The following is a 17,128-nucleotide window of genomic DNA, read 5'->3' on the forward strand; positions in this document are numbered from 1 at the left end:
CCGTCCCACGGACAAAGCTTTCATGGCGCCGGCAGTCGGAAATCACACCCAGCGCTCTGCCGTCGGGCTGCCTCGTACTTTTCTTCCTCTTCTCTCTTTTCTTCCATTCGGATGTCGCGACCTGGTCACCGACGCGTTTCTATTTGTTTGAGGTGTTCAGGGAACAAGCGGGAACGCTGACGTTCACATATTTGCGTGTCTGCGTCGGGACGTGGGCCACGAAAAGAGACGGATATGCACACAAACAAGGCGCTCCGAGGAGAAACTTAATGCAACTTCAAAAAAGGTGAACAAGGCAAACAGTTGAGGTCAATTATATTGACTTTACTTCTGGTGAGATAGTTTTATTTGCACAGCTCTTTTTCAGAAGAGGATGAAGTCTGTTGGTTTTAATTGGTCGGTTTTTTGCAGAACCAAGAACAAACCTACAGACAAGGGGCAACTTTTTGACAGCGCTCTGACTCCATCTCCATGGAAACCGCACCGCTGTGGCCTTAGTGGTTAGTTCAATAACAACAGCGTTTGCCTCCCAGTGTGTCGTGACTCCTCGTCCGGATTCTCCTGGGACTTGGTAGTTTTATAGTTGAGTCACTGGAGCAGCAATCCAACTTGGTCCATACGATTTTCCGTGTTCCGTGTTTCATAAGAAAACAAACAAACAACAGCACCCACTAGTGGCCCAACAAGAAAACTCCATCGTTCTCAGCATTTCTGCTGTTTCTTTGTTTGTATACATGTAAATATTTTCAAAATGCAAACCTTTTCTGAAACAAAAACACAAAAACGATGTGTTTTCACTTAAAATTCTGTGCATACAGAGCCTTTCACTTCAGTTTTAGACACATCCGAATAGTTTAGGTTTTTCTCAAATGTGTTTTTCGCAGATTTCTTTTTTTTATATTAATCACCAAAAAAAACTGGCTCATCTTTAGATATCGACTTGGACGAGAATTTTCAGCAGCTCGAGTCGGACTCTAAATTTCACAATCGTCTTCCTGTTGAATTGCTTTGAACGTCAGGCTCGGCTGCCACAGGGAACCGTCACTCGCCATGTTTCACTGCTACAGCTGCTGAAAGTAACTATAAAACTAACTTGTAATCTCAATTATTTACCTTCAAAAACAAGTAATAAGTGAAGTAACTCCGTCACTTTTTAAAGGGTGACGAGGAATCAGTAATCGAATTACTTTTTCAAGGAAACTCTGGCAGCGCTGACCTTCATGCACCTGCTATGTGACGTCAGTCGTGATTTCAATCTGCCAAGCAGAATCCCTGATGCCTTGCACATGGGATTTTGATTCAAAGGCATTCCTCACAGGGATATAAAACCCTCCGACATGTGCTTCTTCACATCCTCCTGTACTTTTTAATCCCTCGCGTCGACCTCCATGGTAATGAAGAGCACCCGGGGCGAGTCTGTGATGTCACCCATCACCCTCTTGTCTTCACCCATATCCAGTTTCTGTGTGCTGCGCTCATGATCGGACCCCCCCCCCTCCCCACATAAGTGGAAACAATGGAACGCACACATACAGATGCACGCTCATGCGCTTTGTCTTTCCCACATGCGCTCAGACGTACAGCCGTGTAATGTGACATAGGGCTGCTGTCAGACATGCAGCGCGGCCATTACGCACACTTCAGAGCACGAAGCCAAGACGTGGGAGTTAAAGACGGTCTTTTGTTGCGGCTTCAGACCGAGGGGGGGGGGGGGGGGGGGGGGGAACGCACACGGCACGTCTGGCGAACACCTCCGCCACTTTCCCGACGCCGTAATATTTATCCTTCGCTCATATTTGATTCGCTCCTCCGAGACGGCGGCCTTGTGATTTCCGTGGGATGGGGAGTTTCCTTTTTTTAGTACTTGGTCGCAGAAACACAAGCCTGCCCCTTTCTCCGTGCCGCTTTGCTTCCCCCCCCCCCCCCCGTTTCTAAACTGGTGGTGTTATTGATCTTGGCCTTCTGTTTCAAACCCGGTCCCACCGTTCTCTGGTCAGACCTCTGAGGTTTTCTTATGAAAGGATCCCTCTGTTGTTTCTCTGAGGCTTTTAGGGCCAGTCCATCACCAGCCGGGTTTGGAGGCGACACCCTACGTGTCCGACTCCCTCAGTCTGAGCCGCTTTTGATAAAACGCCTCCCTTCCGATACCGTCGTTTCTGCGGCTCATCGAACAGACGGGGGGCCACGCCAGTCACACATTGGAGCGTCGATGCAGACGTGTGAAGGCTTTGCTGCACGTCACACCACATGCCGTTCAGTCTGCACATTATTCTGGAAGAACTGGGTTTAGTCGCTTTATTTTCACGAGGCGTGTGAGACACGTGGCCTCTATGGCCTCTTCTGGATTGACCTTCTGGAGACGCTTTCATGCCGCTTCCTTCACTGTTTTTCAAGCTTTACAGTCGCCTCAGTGCCACTGGTGACGAAGTACTTTGCAACAACAGCAGTGGGATGCATGTTTCAGTCGTGCTGCTTGATTGGGGGAAGAAAAAGAAAAAAACAACAGTCTATATACTTGTAATCTCAACTTTCTCTTCATCCATGTAGAATAAACGTATTTTTGAGCTCAAATTCTTTACTCGTCTGAGTGTAGTTGGTTTCAAGTAGGGAAGCACTAATACCACTTCTTAAAGTGCAAAAAGTACAATAATGTAGAGGACCTGGACGTTGGATTAGAACACGCAGTTTAAGAGATCAGTGGAACTCTGATGTCTTTGCTTCAGCGTGTTTGTCCATAAAGATGGAAATGCAGAGTGAGAATTGTCTAATTTATCCATTGAGGCGTCATTTACACAACAATGCCTCATTGGCTTAAAAAGCAAGCAAACCTCCCTGCAGTGTGATGCAAAAAATGCTAAATACACCACAGCCTCAAAGTCTTGAACACTAAAGAACCTAATAACCTGTAGCTTATTGTCATAGCAATTCATTTTTAACATTCATCATTCGCTGTTTATTTTCAATTCTAGTTGTATTCCAGCTGCATTTTGAACAAAATGTATTTATTTTTTAACCACAATAATCAATAACATGCAAGTTCAACCAGAATCTCAGTAAAATTATTGAACAGCTTGTCGTGCAATCGGGTTCCATGTTAGGTTTTGTTTCTGCACCGGTGGTATTTTTATCTGTTAATGTGCATTAGAAAGATCCTATAAGTTACTAGATATATACTTATTTTAAGTACTTTTTAAGTGCTCTGTCATATATAAATAAGCAGCGCGTTATCCTGAGTGAGCGGACTGTTAGTCATGTGCGCTTCTTATCTTCACCCAAAGTGTGTCTGTGTGTGTGTGTGTGTGTGTGTGTGTGTGTGTGTGTATTTATTATAAAAAAAAAAGAAAATAGAGTGGTTGCTGTAGCACCCAAGTGGAAACAAAACAGATGTCAGCTGGTGCAGGCAGCATGTGTGACAGAGGGGCCTCTGAGATATACGTTGGACGTGCGGCATGATGCTCCTCTGCTGCTCTGTGATATAGGTTAAATAAACTCTCCGGGACGAGAGCTGGCTTGCTGTGACATGGCTCATCTGTTGGAAGAGACATTTCTGGCATCAGAGCTGAAGTTTCAAGGTGGCCCTTCAATGGATTCACTTCTGTCCCGGTGAAATTAAGCGTCGTGCTGCAGCGGACCGACGTCTGAAGGCCATATTCACAAGTGGGGCGAGCAGAGACCGGGGGGGGAGATGGATCACGGGAGAACGTGGCGGCGTCTCCGATGCACTCCCCGCCCCATTTCTTCCAGATGTTTTCGCAGCTTGTTTGGTTTGCCTTGCCACCCGCATCTCATCTGCTGTCTCTCCACACACCTTCCACATTAGCGCACAGGCCTGTTATCAGGGAAAGGTGCCCATTGGGTGTCCAGATGAGTAATAGGCTGAAGGCAAGAATAGAAATGTGTCACGGCGAAGGAATGCCGACGCCGGCCTCTTTCGTAGGTGATACTTCTTTCTTCCCCTCCGAACATGTAGACGGCGCACACGTGTTAAGGTGATACGCAGACGTGCAAACCCCGACACACACTCACTCACAAGCGTGCGCCGGTGCAACGTGGTAGGTTTTTTTTCGAGGTTGATGACGCAGTGTGTGTGTGTGTGTTCTCTCTTCCCACAGCTGAGGTATCAACATGGCCTGACCACACCAGACCTGCAGCAGACGCTACCCAACCTGAAGAACTTCCTGGAGCACGGCCTGATGGTGCGATGGTAAGAACGAGGAGGACACTGCGCACCACATAAACATTCCTGCCTTCGCGGGATTTAGCGGCATTTTAAAGGCTTATGAATGATGGTGACCGGACAGACGGAGACGGCCTGCAGATCCAGACCAGCACTGATTTTTTTTTTTCTCAGATACAATGACTCTAAAGGGAAAATAGTCTTCTGTCCTTGAAATGTAAAAAAAAACAAAAAACCTTGTGGTCTGGAGTCTGGTCTAAACGTCTGGTTTACACGTTGGTATTTTTAACACCGAACCAAAACATGTAAACACAACACATGCTTGACAGCTGCTGAGGTATAATGCTGCAATATAACGCCCATAACGGTCCTGTAAGATGAGCTAATTATAATCCAGAGCATGTAGGGATTATTCCAATCAGTCTGTTTGCTGTTGATGTGAAAAGTTTATTCACAAGGATGAACCTCTTGAGTTGCATCATCTCTTTTTGTAGAAGATAACAAAGTACAAGCAAGGAATATGAGAGATTAAAATGACAGTAATCAGCACAGTGACAAATGAAAACAACTAATTGCAACCACATTGTATTCAAAAAAGAAATAAGTGAAAATATTCTTCAACATATAATGTTGGTAAAGAAAGCTAAATGGATAAGTTAACGGGTGCCAGATATTGTTAATGATTAAGAAGTATGTTTGAAAATGTTTTCGAAAAAAGAAGTTGAGGTCCATGAGTGTATCTTCATGTAAGGATGCCAATTTATCGACTGAGCACATTGCAGGGCAGCGTAGGGCAGTGTAAAGTGTTTTTGAGAACTTGCTAAATCATTTACAATGATATTTAATGATATTATATTCATTATGTACATGATCAAGTTTCTGGCTTTGAGCCCATTTGGATGGTGTCATCAGCATAGAGTTAGACATGACAGTAATTGAAAATTGACAGTAAATTATGTATGAAGTGTTCCCACTATAGCACCCTGTGGCACACCCTTCTGTTGGATGAAAAGATCTGCTTTGTTTCTGCCATGTTTTCACAGAGCAACCAATAACATGCAGTTTGTCTTGCAACATACTAATCAACTGAATCAAATGCTTCGGTGAATTCAACAAACTGCTCCTGCCCAATGACTCTCCTCTCAACAGCTTTTGAAACCTTGAAAATTGTCAAAACATGGCAAAATCTCCCCTTCACATGCACCGTTTATATTCTGCTGCACTGGACAGTGTTTCTTGAGCCGATTACGTCCTGTGTTTGGATGTGTTAAAGCTCTTTGGCTGTTGCATTTTGCAGATTTGAATCAAAATGATGTAGAATTTGTTTTGAAGTCTGTGTGGTGAGCACAAATTGAGGGCAGTGTTTCCATTGCTACAGACAGATCACACTGACACAGCAGTTCCATCAGGGTTCGTTTTGGCCGTAGGAAAGCTGGGAACACACTTTCCCAACGTGCCTATCATACAGAAGTTACTTCAGTTCTATTCAGTTTTATTTATGCGACGGCAGTTCCAACAACAGGTTGTTTATGTTGCCGTCACAGAATGCAATAGAACTCTGAGTCACGTACATTACTTCATAAATGTTTGTTACATTTGTGTTGAAAGAAGCAGGCAAGTCTTAAATAGGTCAGTAACCTTTTTTTTTTTTTCAGACCAGACATTGTGTTGTGCAGTTGTTTCAGTTAAAGTAAAACCAAAAAACATAAATCAAACGGTTTCTTTTAAAAGAACATCAGTTAGTTACACTCACATTTCTTTATGCCGCTTGGCAGGAAGGTCGTTCCTGCATCATGAAGGATTTCCTCTCAGAATCTAGTCCTCCCCTTCATCTTCTCTTTGTCTCTGTAAAAATCCCACACTGAATCCAGGATAGTGAGATCAGAACTTCTGTCTCCTATCACTTACACGACAATGCTTTCGTGTGAAAATAGAAAATATAGTTTTTTGGTTGTCTGTTTTTTTTGGAAATGGCTCCCAAGGTGGTGCTTTTTAGAGAGAAAAAAATATTTTTTCTAAAGAGCTACTTCTGCACATGCACACCGCCTCCATCTCCAGGCATGAAACAGCAGGTTAGTTGCAGCTGTAATTCTGTCAGGTTGTACCCATATTATGAATAATAGCACTTTTAAAAATTAGACATGCTCTGTTAAAATATTTGTGTGGCATAGTAGGGAAAAGTTCAACGTGCTCTATGTTGCCTTTTGATGGTGTCCCATCTCTGCACATCATCAGTCCCCCACGTTTTAAAACCGGGGTGCTTGATGAGATTTGCAGCCGTCACTTTGTCCCGCTGAAGGGGAACGGCTCAGATCTCGCTCTCCCCGCTGCCATGGCCTGTGAGTAACCTTCAGTAAAACCTGCGGGTTGGTCTGCGTCAGGCCTGAGCTCCACTGCCCTATAAAAGAGAAAGCGGCCTTTGATCTCCCCTCCTCCGCCAGGGTCAGCAAAGGGGAAAACGTGTATTACACACATTAATTGAATAATCTTTTGTTTTTGAAAGGAAAGAAGACATGAAACGGCCAAAAAAAAAAAATCAGCTCTCCACCGCCCCTCCTTCTTAATGGGAAGTGGAAGGGCCCTAAGATAGACGAGATGAAAGCATAGGCTGTGTGTGTGTGTGTGTGTGTGTGTGTGTGTGTGTGTGTGTGTGTGTGTGTGTGTGTGTGTGTGTGTGTGTGTGTGTGTGTGTGTGTGTGTGTGTGTGTGTGTGTGTGTGTGTGTGTGTGTGTGTGTGTGTGTGTGTGTGTGTGTGTGTGTGTGTGTGTGTGTGGGAGCTTTTTAAAGAAGTGAAGGTGGGAGTGTAACAGTCCTCCAGTGGTTTCCCACAGCCACACTCCTGCTCGGCTATGAGACCACAGGGACAAAAGCTGCTCTGTGCGGAGAGAACCAGACTGCCACAAACACACTGTGGGGCACCAGAAGATAAAGACCAAGAAAACTAATTGATGGTTGAATACAGTGGAAAAACTCTCGAGGTTGATCTTCTGTTTCCGTGGAAACGGGGAGAAAACCAACTTTCTGAAATCCCGCGACTGCAGAGTGACGATTATATACTTTATATACTCGTGTTGCAAAGACGGATCCATCCGTCCATCCATATAGTTAGCCATTCATCCATCTATCAAGCCATGCATCCAAATTGGATGGATGGCATTCTCTCTATCCTTTTGGAATGACATGGAAGCCTCAAACACATGTTTCTCAGACTGTATGACGTCACCGAGAAAACCCGAGCATGCACAGGGAGGTCATGCAACTCCACACAGAAAGGCCCGACCCGTGCCTTCTCGCTGTGAGGCCAAAGCTCTAAATCCATCCATCCACCAACAAATCCACCCGTGCGTTCATCCATTTATCCATTCATCAACTCATCAGACCTTTCGTCCATCCATTTATCATTCTACCACCACCGTGAAGCCGCCATCGACGCTGCTGCATGAGTCCCCAATGCGCCGTAACAGGATGGATGTGTGTTTTATGCACACTGCTGCACCATTTCCTTCCCATATCAGTTCCAGTCCTCCGCCCCCGGATTCAACAAGGATAAATTCAGATAAGGTGTCAAGCGCCGAGGCCCAGCTCAATGAAATATGGATCTATAAAATGGTCTCCGTGACAGCTGCAGGTAATTTTCTTTTCCTCTGCGAGAGACCAGCTGATGTTGCTTCTTCGGCCTATCTTTGCCACCTCTTTCTTCCTTTCACGCATTCGAACAGGGATGATGTGATGAAGGATATATGGGGAAACCGCTCCAGAGCCGAGTTGGAAAACTTTCCGCACGTAGAACTAAATCAGCGTGCGTCCAATCCTCGGGGAAGGACGCTTCTCTCTTCTGAAGTGCCAAGAGTGGGTTCGTCCTGGTTATTTTAGAAGCAAAGAGCGTGTAAGGGAATGAAAGCACGCACCACGTGTGTCATTTTCGTACAGCAGAGTGTATGATGCTCATCTGGCCAGCTGCTGATCGTATCTCTTTACATTTTCAAGCAGTCCGGTCTCAGACACACATCGTAACATGTCAGATCATATACAGTCCAGTCCTGGTGAAACATGGGAAGTTTACTTCTTTTTTTTGGTTGTTTTTTTTTTTTGTTTTTTCTTTCTCGTCTCTTTTATATCTCGCTGAAGGATAAGAACCAGCGGGAAAAAATGGTGAATCTATTACCGAGAGTCAGACGGAGACAGCACCAGAGACCGATTCTTTGTAAACTGCACAGCCTGCCAAGATCAAAGCAAACACATTCAACATGCTCGCAATTCGCCGCTCCACATCCGCCGGGGAACTGGCAGCGGTTCACAGGCTCCTAATCCCACTCCGGTGCCTGGAAGCTGGGCTGCGTATACCGTGCGGACGGGGTTGCGAGGTGTGGCGCTTGCAGCCGGAGAACGTGAATCTCCACTGAAAACCTTCAGCGAGCGAACGGACGTGTGTTGCACGATGTCCACAGAAGGTCCTGGGATCCAGACAGCTGCAGCCTTGCCTTTGAGGGAGGGGGAAAGGAAAGAAGAAGAAAAAAAAAAAAAAAAAAGGAAATAATTCCAAGATTTATTTGTTTAAAATAAGCATTTGCAAGGTACATTAAGCCTGACAGGTGCTCTGCGGATTTACTGTGTTTCTAATAATGGATGATGATTTGGAAGGAGAAATCAAGAATGTTTTGTTTCCAACTGTTCATATGATATCCTATAAGGGTGCATTCTTTCAGCAAACACCACCTTTTCCAATACTCGGGGAATATAATGCCATTTCCATTCTTTATTCCTCCCTCGCTCACGTCGGCCATTGTTTAAATCAACTGCGTGCTCGTGCCAAACCTTTTTAAAGGGGAATGTCTCGTACACATGATACCTTCATGTATAAATGGCCTCATAACGAGAACTCAGTTGAACTCTTTCTGTGTGGAAGCCACGCTTATGCCTGCTCAGTTAATTGGTGACTTTTTGTCTGGAATCCCTTCGCACCGAATGAAAATATCCAGCGAGTGTTGACGGAACGAACGTCTCAACGCAGCGGTGATAACTGATGCCGCCATTGACCAAGACTCTGCTTGTAATAAAGATAAGCTCCTCTGTTTGGCCACGATGGAGCTTTATTCTATGCACAAATCTCAACTTTACTTCCCTATAAAATGTAGGCCTTCTTTACACAACGTTTTCGTGTGAATGCGGAAAACTTTCGCTGCGTTTTGTTCGTCCGTCTGTGCGATAACGGTGCTCAGAGCCATGATGGTACTTCAGAATTTCATACAGGAAGTACCATGAATGAGTTTTATACCTGCTGCACGGACACAACTGAAGTAATGTTTAGTGCAAGTTCACTCCTTTCACTGCACATTATCCTTGTAGTATCAAGTAAATGAGGGAAATTGTTTCCCCGTTTTAGCCGCTAGGTACCATTGTGGTCAATTATCCTCGGCTTCTTCTTCAAAAGAAGAAGTCGCTGAGACACGAAGCCAAGATGCACTCTGTGTTGGCACAGCTGGCTAATATGGAACCAATTGGTAGACTATAGACACTTTGGTTAGCGAGAGAAATCCAGCTTTTAATTGAAAAACCTCAGTGAATTAAGACACTATTGCCAAACCTTAAAGGGTTTTGTGTTTTCCGTGTATTTACTTTATTCCCGTGATATTTTTAGATTAAAAGAAGTCAGAGCATGAGCTCATGCTCCGCTGAGTGCGAGGGTGTCGTCGGCTTGTTGACCGGCGGCGTTCACGCTGTGCTGCGGTCACTCAGTCTTCAAAGGCCGTTCATCCAACAAGACCTGCACTGTTGAAGCGAAGGGGAAAGGCTGCCACTATGGAGCATATCAGATTTTTGCTGGTGTTTGTTTTAGTAGTTTCATAGGGATTTCCCGCAGCCACATCAAACGACCAAATCTTATCTGCCATTGTTGGTTCTGGCTCCTGAATGCGGCTCTTTAGCAGGATTTGGAGACGAACAGGGGCTTGTTGTGAAGCCCGTCCGGGGATTGGACAGTGGAAAGGCTTGGCTTACCGAATTCCTGAGTCGGCTTGAAATATGCCAGGTTTGACATCAGCGGTGGAAAAGGGAGAGAGCAGGCGAAGCGCTGCAGAGCAGAGAAGGCTATTTCTGGCTTGGCAGGTCGACTTTTCTGCCTGATGATTCAGGTCTGAGGCCGAATAGCTTCATTTACAGAGAGCAGTCGGGTTACTGGAAGGGTTCTGCTGATCTGTCGGTAGACAGGCTAACAGAAGAGGACATCGGTTTATACACTGTTGTCTGTCATGTCGTTCTATTTTATTTTTGATTGTTTTAATGTGAGGCTACTCTATATTCACTTCTTGTTATGACTGAAGAAGATGAGTACAAAATCATAATTTGGACCTTCACTGTGACTACCAGTCCGCAGTGTCGAGATCCATCTGGAGCTCAGATACCAGATATGAATCAATGCTTTTTTTGTCTTTTGTCCATCCTAATGAATGAATCCTTGAAGTTTATATTCAGTTAGAGTAACGACAGAACATCGTTGCAGATCAGCGGAGTCGATGCTAATCCTTTTTTTAACCAAATGCTGATGTTATGGGGTTGATTCAGAGGCGATCACTGTCCACACTGGGACAAAGGTCGTCAGTTCATTACAATAATAAAACATAAAGATGCACAATCACACACTGAAAGGTCAAAAGTTCACTGAATGAAAAATCAATCCACTCTCGCCAACCCGTTCCACTTCCATGTTGAACTCTAAAAGTGGCTGAAAACTTTATCAAACTTAAAGGCTCACAGCTTAAAATTGGTACATTTTCAATGTTAAAGGTTTCTCGCTGAAAGTATGGAAACATCACCCGGTGTTGAAGACGGAGGACTTTTTGTGTGTTTTTCGATTCTGTTCCGCTTTGAATGGAACTTTTTTCAGGTTTTTTTTCAATAATTTTTTGGTGTTAGCCCTATCATTAACAAAAGTCTTTGCACACTTTTCCCAAATTTTATAAAGAGACGAATCCATTGGTTGATTTGGACCAACAGCTCGACTTGGCCTTCCTAGAAGAAGTACAGGGTCGGCTGCACACAGTGGAAGCTGTAATCTTCCTAAATCACCAAACCCAATACATTTCTGATTGACTCATCCGGTGTTTGGGTTCCGCCGCATTCATGCATCAGTCCAGCTCCAGCTGCGATCTGCATGCGATCGGCGGGCGGCATCGTTCTCGTTTCCACCGGCGAGCTGAAACTAACACAGTAATTGCACCTGAGTATTTTTTAATTGAATCAAACTTGCCAAGTGTGAGCGCAAAGCCTTAATGAACTCAAAATGTGAGCCGAATTAGAACGGCTGGATTTCTGTGCACCTTTTGTTGAGCAGTCGGGTTATGGGGGTTTTCTTACACATGATTAACAGCAGAACCAGGCAGCGAGAGAAAAGGGAACACAGGAAATGTTTATTAGCGCTGAAAAAATCTCACACGGTGGACCGAGGACGTCGGGAGACGGCTGTCTCGCGCTACGTAAGTATTTGACCCTATTATAAATTGTCAACGCTGTACGAGCGCCAGCTTTTCCAAAGAGTGTTGAGGAAGTGTTTTCTACAATTTCAGCCTTCCCAGCATGCCTCAGTGACACACACATGCTCACCGCGGCTCGCCATGTGGCGCTTAATTGCTCGCATTAAAAAGCATGTCATCGGGATAACAAAGTGTTTCGAGAGAAGCGTGTTATGGCCGCCAGGAGGTTTGCTTGGCCCGAGCTCCTCGCAGACACGCCCGGACTCCTCGGTTTTGAGCTCACGCCCCCGGCCTCGCAATTTGACACAAATAATGGAACAAATGCGAACCCAACTTTGAAACAGAGTGGAACGCCATAACACGGTCCGAATGCAAAATTCCTCATTTACACAGAAAGAGTCTGTGCGCCGACCATGTGGTTTGATGCCAGCGGCAATAATGCATTGGTCTGGGGCGTCAACGGGCCTGTTGGGACTCGGAGCGAACTGGTGATACGAGCGAGCCAGCTGGAGGAAGAGCTGGAAGAAAGTGGCTGGTCATAATTAAAATGGAGTTGTCTAATCAACAGCTGCCACATGACCTTCACTCAGTCCAGACTTTAAAAAAAAACAACCATAGAAATGATGAGCATCTTCCAAATGCCGCACGGAAACTTCCAAGTTTTCGCCGCGGACCAGTTGTTCCGAGCTCCACAGACCTGTCTTATGTTTCAAAGAGCCTGAACCACGTTTTCCACTTACTGAAATGATAATTGACTTCTCATGACATCTGTCTTTGTTCCACTCCACCAAATCGGCTTCAGAATTCTTTCCCGACCGGCTTCCAGGGAGCGCACGATGGTTTCATTTGGAAAGATAAGTGTTTGACGTTGTAAATCATTCAGCTCCTCTCCGTGCATTATTCTTTTTTTTTTTTCATTATTTATCTCCCCTAGAAAATTAGGTGGCAAAAACCAGTCCGTCGCCATTTTGCTTAAATCGGCCTTCCCGCAAAACTAACCATTGGATGGCGTCGGCCGAGTTAGACGACGTGTTTCGATGGACGGCGGCTGCCAAGTAAAACACAATCCAGCCCCTGTTCCGACCCACCGGCAGGAAACGCTCTCACCAGACCGGGTCTTTGTTTTCCTTAACCCCCGACCCCGGGTGAGCGTCCCAACATTCGCGTCGCCGCGCCTCCAATTAGCCTTCGACGTCGGGCCGCGAGGCGGAGGATCTACGGGCTGTTGCCGTTCGCGTGACGCGCCGTATCTCCAGCCTGTGGATGGTTCCCATTTACTGTATCGCTGGCGCTTTGAAGTTTGACATGTTCCTCTTTAAAGCGAGACAGGCCGCTCGGCTCTGCCGGCCCTGTCCTGCCCGTGAACCCGGCGAGGACCACCTCCGCGGGGGTTCCTCCCAGGGGTCAAGCTTAGGGTCTTTTTTTTGTTTGTTTTTTTAACAAGCCATCATGTGTTTGGTGGTGAAGCCGTAGTTAGTTGATGCACAGGAAGGTCTGGAGTCTCCTGCATGTGAGGAGCTTTTCCTCCGGTAAGTGACTGGCGACAGGAGAAAATTTACTGGGACGTCTATTACAGCTGCACGTCTGACCGAACAAGCAGAGATTTGTCCTCAAGACTTTAACCAACACATGTGGATCTCTGAAGCCCCCACCCCTCCACCCCCCACCCCCACCTCACCTCTGACCCCAGCAGTACAGTGACTCAGCTCCTGAGATAGCGCTCACGGCTAAGTAGTCCAGTGAAATATACATGGCCTTGGCTATCGGAAGAGGCGGTCTGGGCCCCCCCCCCCTCCTCACCCCCCCCTCCATTTAAATAGATTTACGACCCCAGCACCGGAGCGGGGCGTGGCGTCCCACATCCTCGGGTCTGTTATCGGTTATGGCCTAAAAATTTCTGACATAGCTGCATGGACGCCTGCTGCGCTCCTCCAGTCGGCGGGACCTCGGCCCGAGTCTCCCAGGCTGCGCGAATGTTTTCTAGATGTTGTAAGGTGAAGTGATTTACAAAGAGCCGCAGCTGCCGGGTTTCTCCCGGACGTGTTTGTGCGGCGAGGCGCTGATGAGCTCAGTGGAGAAACCGGATCCAAAGAAAACCGTACGGCGTTCGCCCGACCTCCTCGGGACATCGCCGCCTAATCTGTTGGCCTCTGTCGGCTCGCTGCAATAATACACAACCCAAATCTTGAGTTTGGTACTGTACATTAGTTGTGTAATGGATCGCAGTTAATCCACAGTCCATGCAGGTCAAACCCCCCCCCCCCCCCCCCCTACACACACACACACACACACATGTGATCCGCAGAGAAGTCGCCAACCATAACAGTGATAAAAATAGTTTACTACAGCTGTTAGTAGTAAAACTTTCTTTAAATATGGTTGTAGAGTTGCAGTAAAAACACAATGGAGAAAAAGCAGCTGTGAGAGCAGAGCTCATTAAAGAGCACTTCGTAGTGACAGTCGTGGCTACCAAAGGTCAGTGGGTGAACTAGATGACCAAGTTAAAGGTTTAAAATCTATTAAAAAATTATCTTAATCGGTCTTTTTATGAAAGACGGACTAAGGTTTGACCTTTGCTATGTCCCAAATCAGAGCGAGAACGAGGGAGCTGCAGCTGTTGTGACACAAAACCCGTCAATACAGAGGTGACGTCGTCGTTTCTCGCCCCTGCACAACATTTTAAAGATGTTTTTAATTTGCAGGGTCACAGGTCATGGATTTTAATGGCTGTGTCTGGTTCGGGATTACAAACGCACTGGAAAAATGATTAAAAGTTTGTGATAATCTTTTGACCTTTACTATCTTGAGAGGAATTTGTTAAACGTTTCTGTTGGGGATGCAAATCTATTATCACATCAATGTGATATCATTAAGTTTGAACTGCTGAACTGCAATACATGTGTGTTTTTGACGATACACATTACATCACAACTGATAGCAACAGGCTCAAAGCCAGAAGCACAAAAGAGAAAATGTAAAAATCACTGAACACGATAATGTTGAATTGGTTGTAAAAAGAAAAATAACATTTTGATTCGACGACATTTTGAAGTGGAAACGGAAATCTTTCATTGCCTTTTTTTTTGGTCCAGCGTTTTTATGACGAAGATGGTTGGAGACATTAAATACCCACATTTTAGACAAAGCTCCAACTCCCGTCTCCATGGAAACGGTGAATACGTACCCATGTTGAAATGCTGCGACTGTGCATCCACATTGTGATTATATTATCATTTCTATCCGTCCTCATTTTGTCTTTTCTCCCCTCCACAGTGACCGGCACCACATCTCCAGCTCCATCCCGGTTCCTTCCAAATCCCAGCTGGGCGTGTCGGCCGCCTCGGAGGTCAGCTTCGCCTCTCACACCAGCTCTCCGGACCGAGGCCTGAGGAAGAGGGCGAGCTCGGAGGCCGAGGCGGAGCTCAAGTACAAGCCGCCGCCGCCTCCGCCCAGCTCCTCCGCCGCCGCGAGCGAAGCCCCTCCCCCCGCCGGCCCGGCGCCGCCGCCGCCGCTGCCGCCCTCGCCGTCACCCGAACGCCCGTCCTCCCCCCTCGACGCCAGCACGGCGTCGCTCGACGTCGCGGTGACGGCGGAGGCGAGCGAGGAGGAGCCACGGCGGGAGGAGGGCGAGGACGCGGGCGAGGAGGCGCAGGGATGCAAAGACACTGAGGGACGGACCGAAGAGGACAAGGAAGCGGAGACGGAGGAGACGGAGGAGCAGCCGCAGCACTCGGGCGCCATGAACGGCTCCGTGGTGCCGGGACCGGCGCCCGGCGGCTCGGCGCCGGAGCTCCGCTGCTCCGTGGAGCAGGCCGAGGAGATCATGGGCACGGAGGCCACGGGCCTGGGGGTGGGGGTGGATGTGGGGGTGGGGGTGGGGGTGGAGTCGGGGCTCCCGAGCGAGGCCCCGATAGAAGACTACAGCTGCATCCCGGTGGACCACGCCGTGGCCGTGGAGTCCGACGAACAGGTGCTGGGCGAGTTCGACGTGGCCGGATTAGAGGAGTTCTCCAGGCGCATCTACGCACTAAACGAGAACATGTCCAGCTTCCGCCGGCCGCGCAAGAACTCTGATAAATGAGGGGTGGAGGGATGGCACAGCAAGGGGACGAGGGGCTTGGACTGCTTTGAAGACAGGGACATGGACCGGGGGGGACGAGAGTCTCTTCACCTGCAGCACCAGAAGTCAACAGAACTATTCTGGAATAACTACCAATTTGCACTTATTGTAAACATTTCCATAGAAATATTTTAATTGAACAGTTAAAAGTGCGAGTACTGGGACAGTGAGCTTCTCCTTTAGTCTGTTTTTTTTTTTTATGATCTCCATGTTGTCTTAGGACAGACACATCGATACCGTCTGTTAAAAGTTTTGATTGATACCAAATAGACGACAAAGGAGGGATGAGGGGATCGGAGCTGAAGTAAGAATGCAGCAACCGACAAGTCCACCTCTGACAAATGACAATGTTGTCGTCGATATAAACCAACGTACGGATGAAATAGTGCCGGGGAAGAGAATTGTTTCCATATATGTTGAAGTCCCACTAGTTTTGTTCTTTACTGAGTTGCACTGGTTGATCTATTACAGTAATTTCACTTTAACACAGGGTTTCAGTTGTGAAAAACTCAGCTTTTCATATTCATTTGCTTCACGGAGTTCCCAGTTTGACGCGATGCGTTTTTACCGCTTTCTCGTAACGAAAGCGCCGAAACGTTACAATATTCAGCTGGTGGATTCGGACAAGATCGCTTTAGTTTTCTACTGGAGTAGGAGGGTTGGGAACTAAATGTCTATTTAAATCCATAATCGGACGTTATTGTTTCGCACTGAAGTTTTGGGGGAAGCTGAAGGTAAAACTTTCTTTGTGGATCCTCACACATCCTCAGGACAAGAGAGTCCAGCCTGAGCTGGACCGATCGGAGACGCCTGTCCCAGTAGTTCCACTGGCAACCCGACCAAGCTGCCCAGCTTTTCCTTCAGGGTGCATGAAAGTGTGTGTGTGTGTGTGCGTGTGTGTGTGTGTGTGTGTGTGTGTGTGTGTGCAGAGAAGGGTTTACCGGGCCACGGCAGTGTATGTGTGTGTCAGTGTGTGTGTGAATGTGTGTGTTAGTGCTTCACTCTTCGCATGCAGCAGCAGAGCGATCTGCCCATGACCTCGGGACGCGGCGGAGTCGTGAGGCGGGAGCTGGAACCAGCAACCCAGTCACTGGGCCCCCCCGACCACCGGCAGCTCCCGCTCCTCCTCCAGGCACTCGGTAGGGATTTGATGGCGCCGCTGTTCGTCCTCCGTTTGTGTCCTTTTGTTCCATCGCAACGTTCCCTCGTCGATGTTAACGCTCCGATCAGTCGACCAAAAAAAAAAAAAAAAAAAACACCCGGCGGCGTGTGTTTTTCAGTCCCGTGGCTCCCGGCGCTCTCTTGCACTGCTTTATTCTATTAATTTATGTCTCTCGTTTTGTTCCGTTTCGTTTCATTTCC

The 17,128-nt window shown here is 47.0% G+C and overlaps 1 protein-coding gene across 1 annotated transcript in view; it reads left to right on the forward strand.

Annotated features, from left to right (window-relative positions):
- uvrag (UV radiation resistance associated gene) overlaps positions 1-15,727 on the forward strand; it is a gene marked incomplete at its 3' end in the record, with an annotated part of 103,263 nt that extends 87,536 nt beyond the window's left edge. The window contains 2 exon segments of the mRNA XM_080508681.1: positions 4,113-4,204; positions 14,920-15,727. Of these exon segments, the coding sequence (XP_080364807.1) occupies positions 4,113-4,204; positions 14,920-15,727 (900 nt within the window).
- Between the last annotated feature and the right edge of the window lie 1,401 nt (positions 15,728-17,128).

Source organism: Blennius ocellaris (assembly GCF_963422515.1).
Source record: "Blennius ocellaris genome assembly, chromosome: 14".
Classification (NCBI taxonomy): domain Eukaryota; kingdom Metazoa; phylum Chordata; class Actinopteri; order Blenniiformes; family Blenniidae; genus Blennius; species Blennius ocellaris.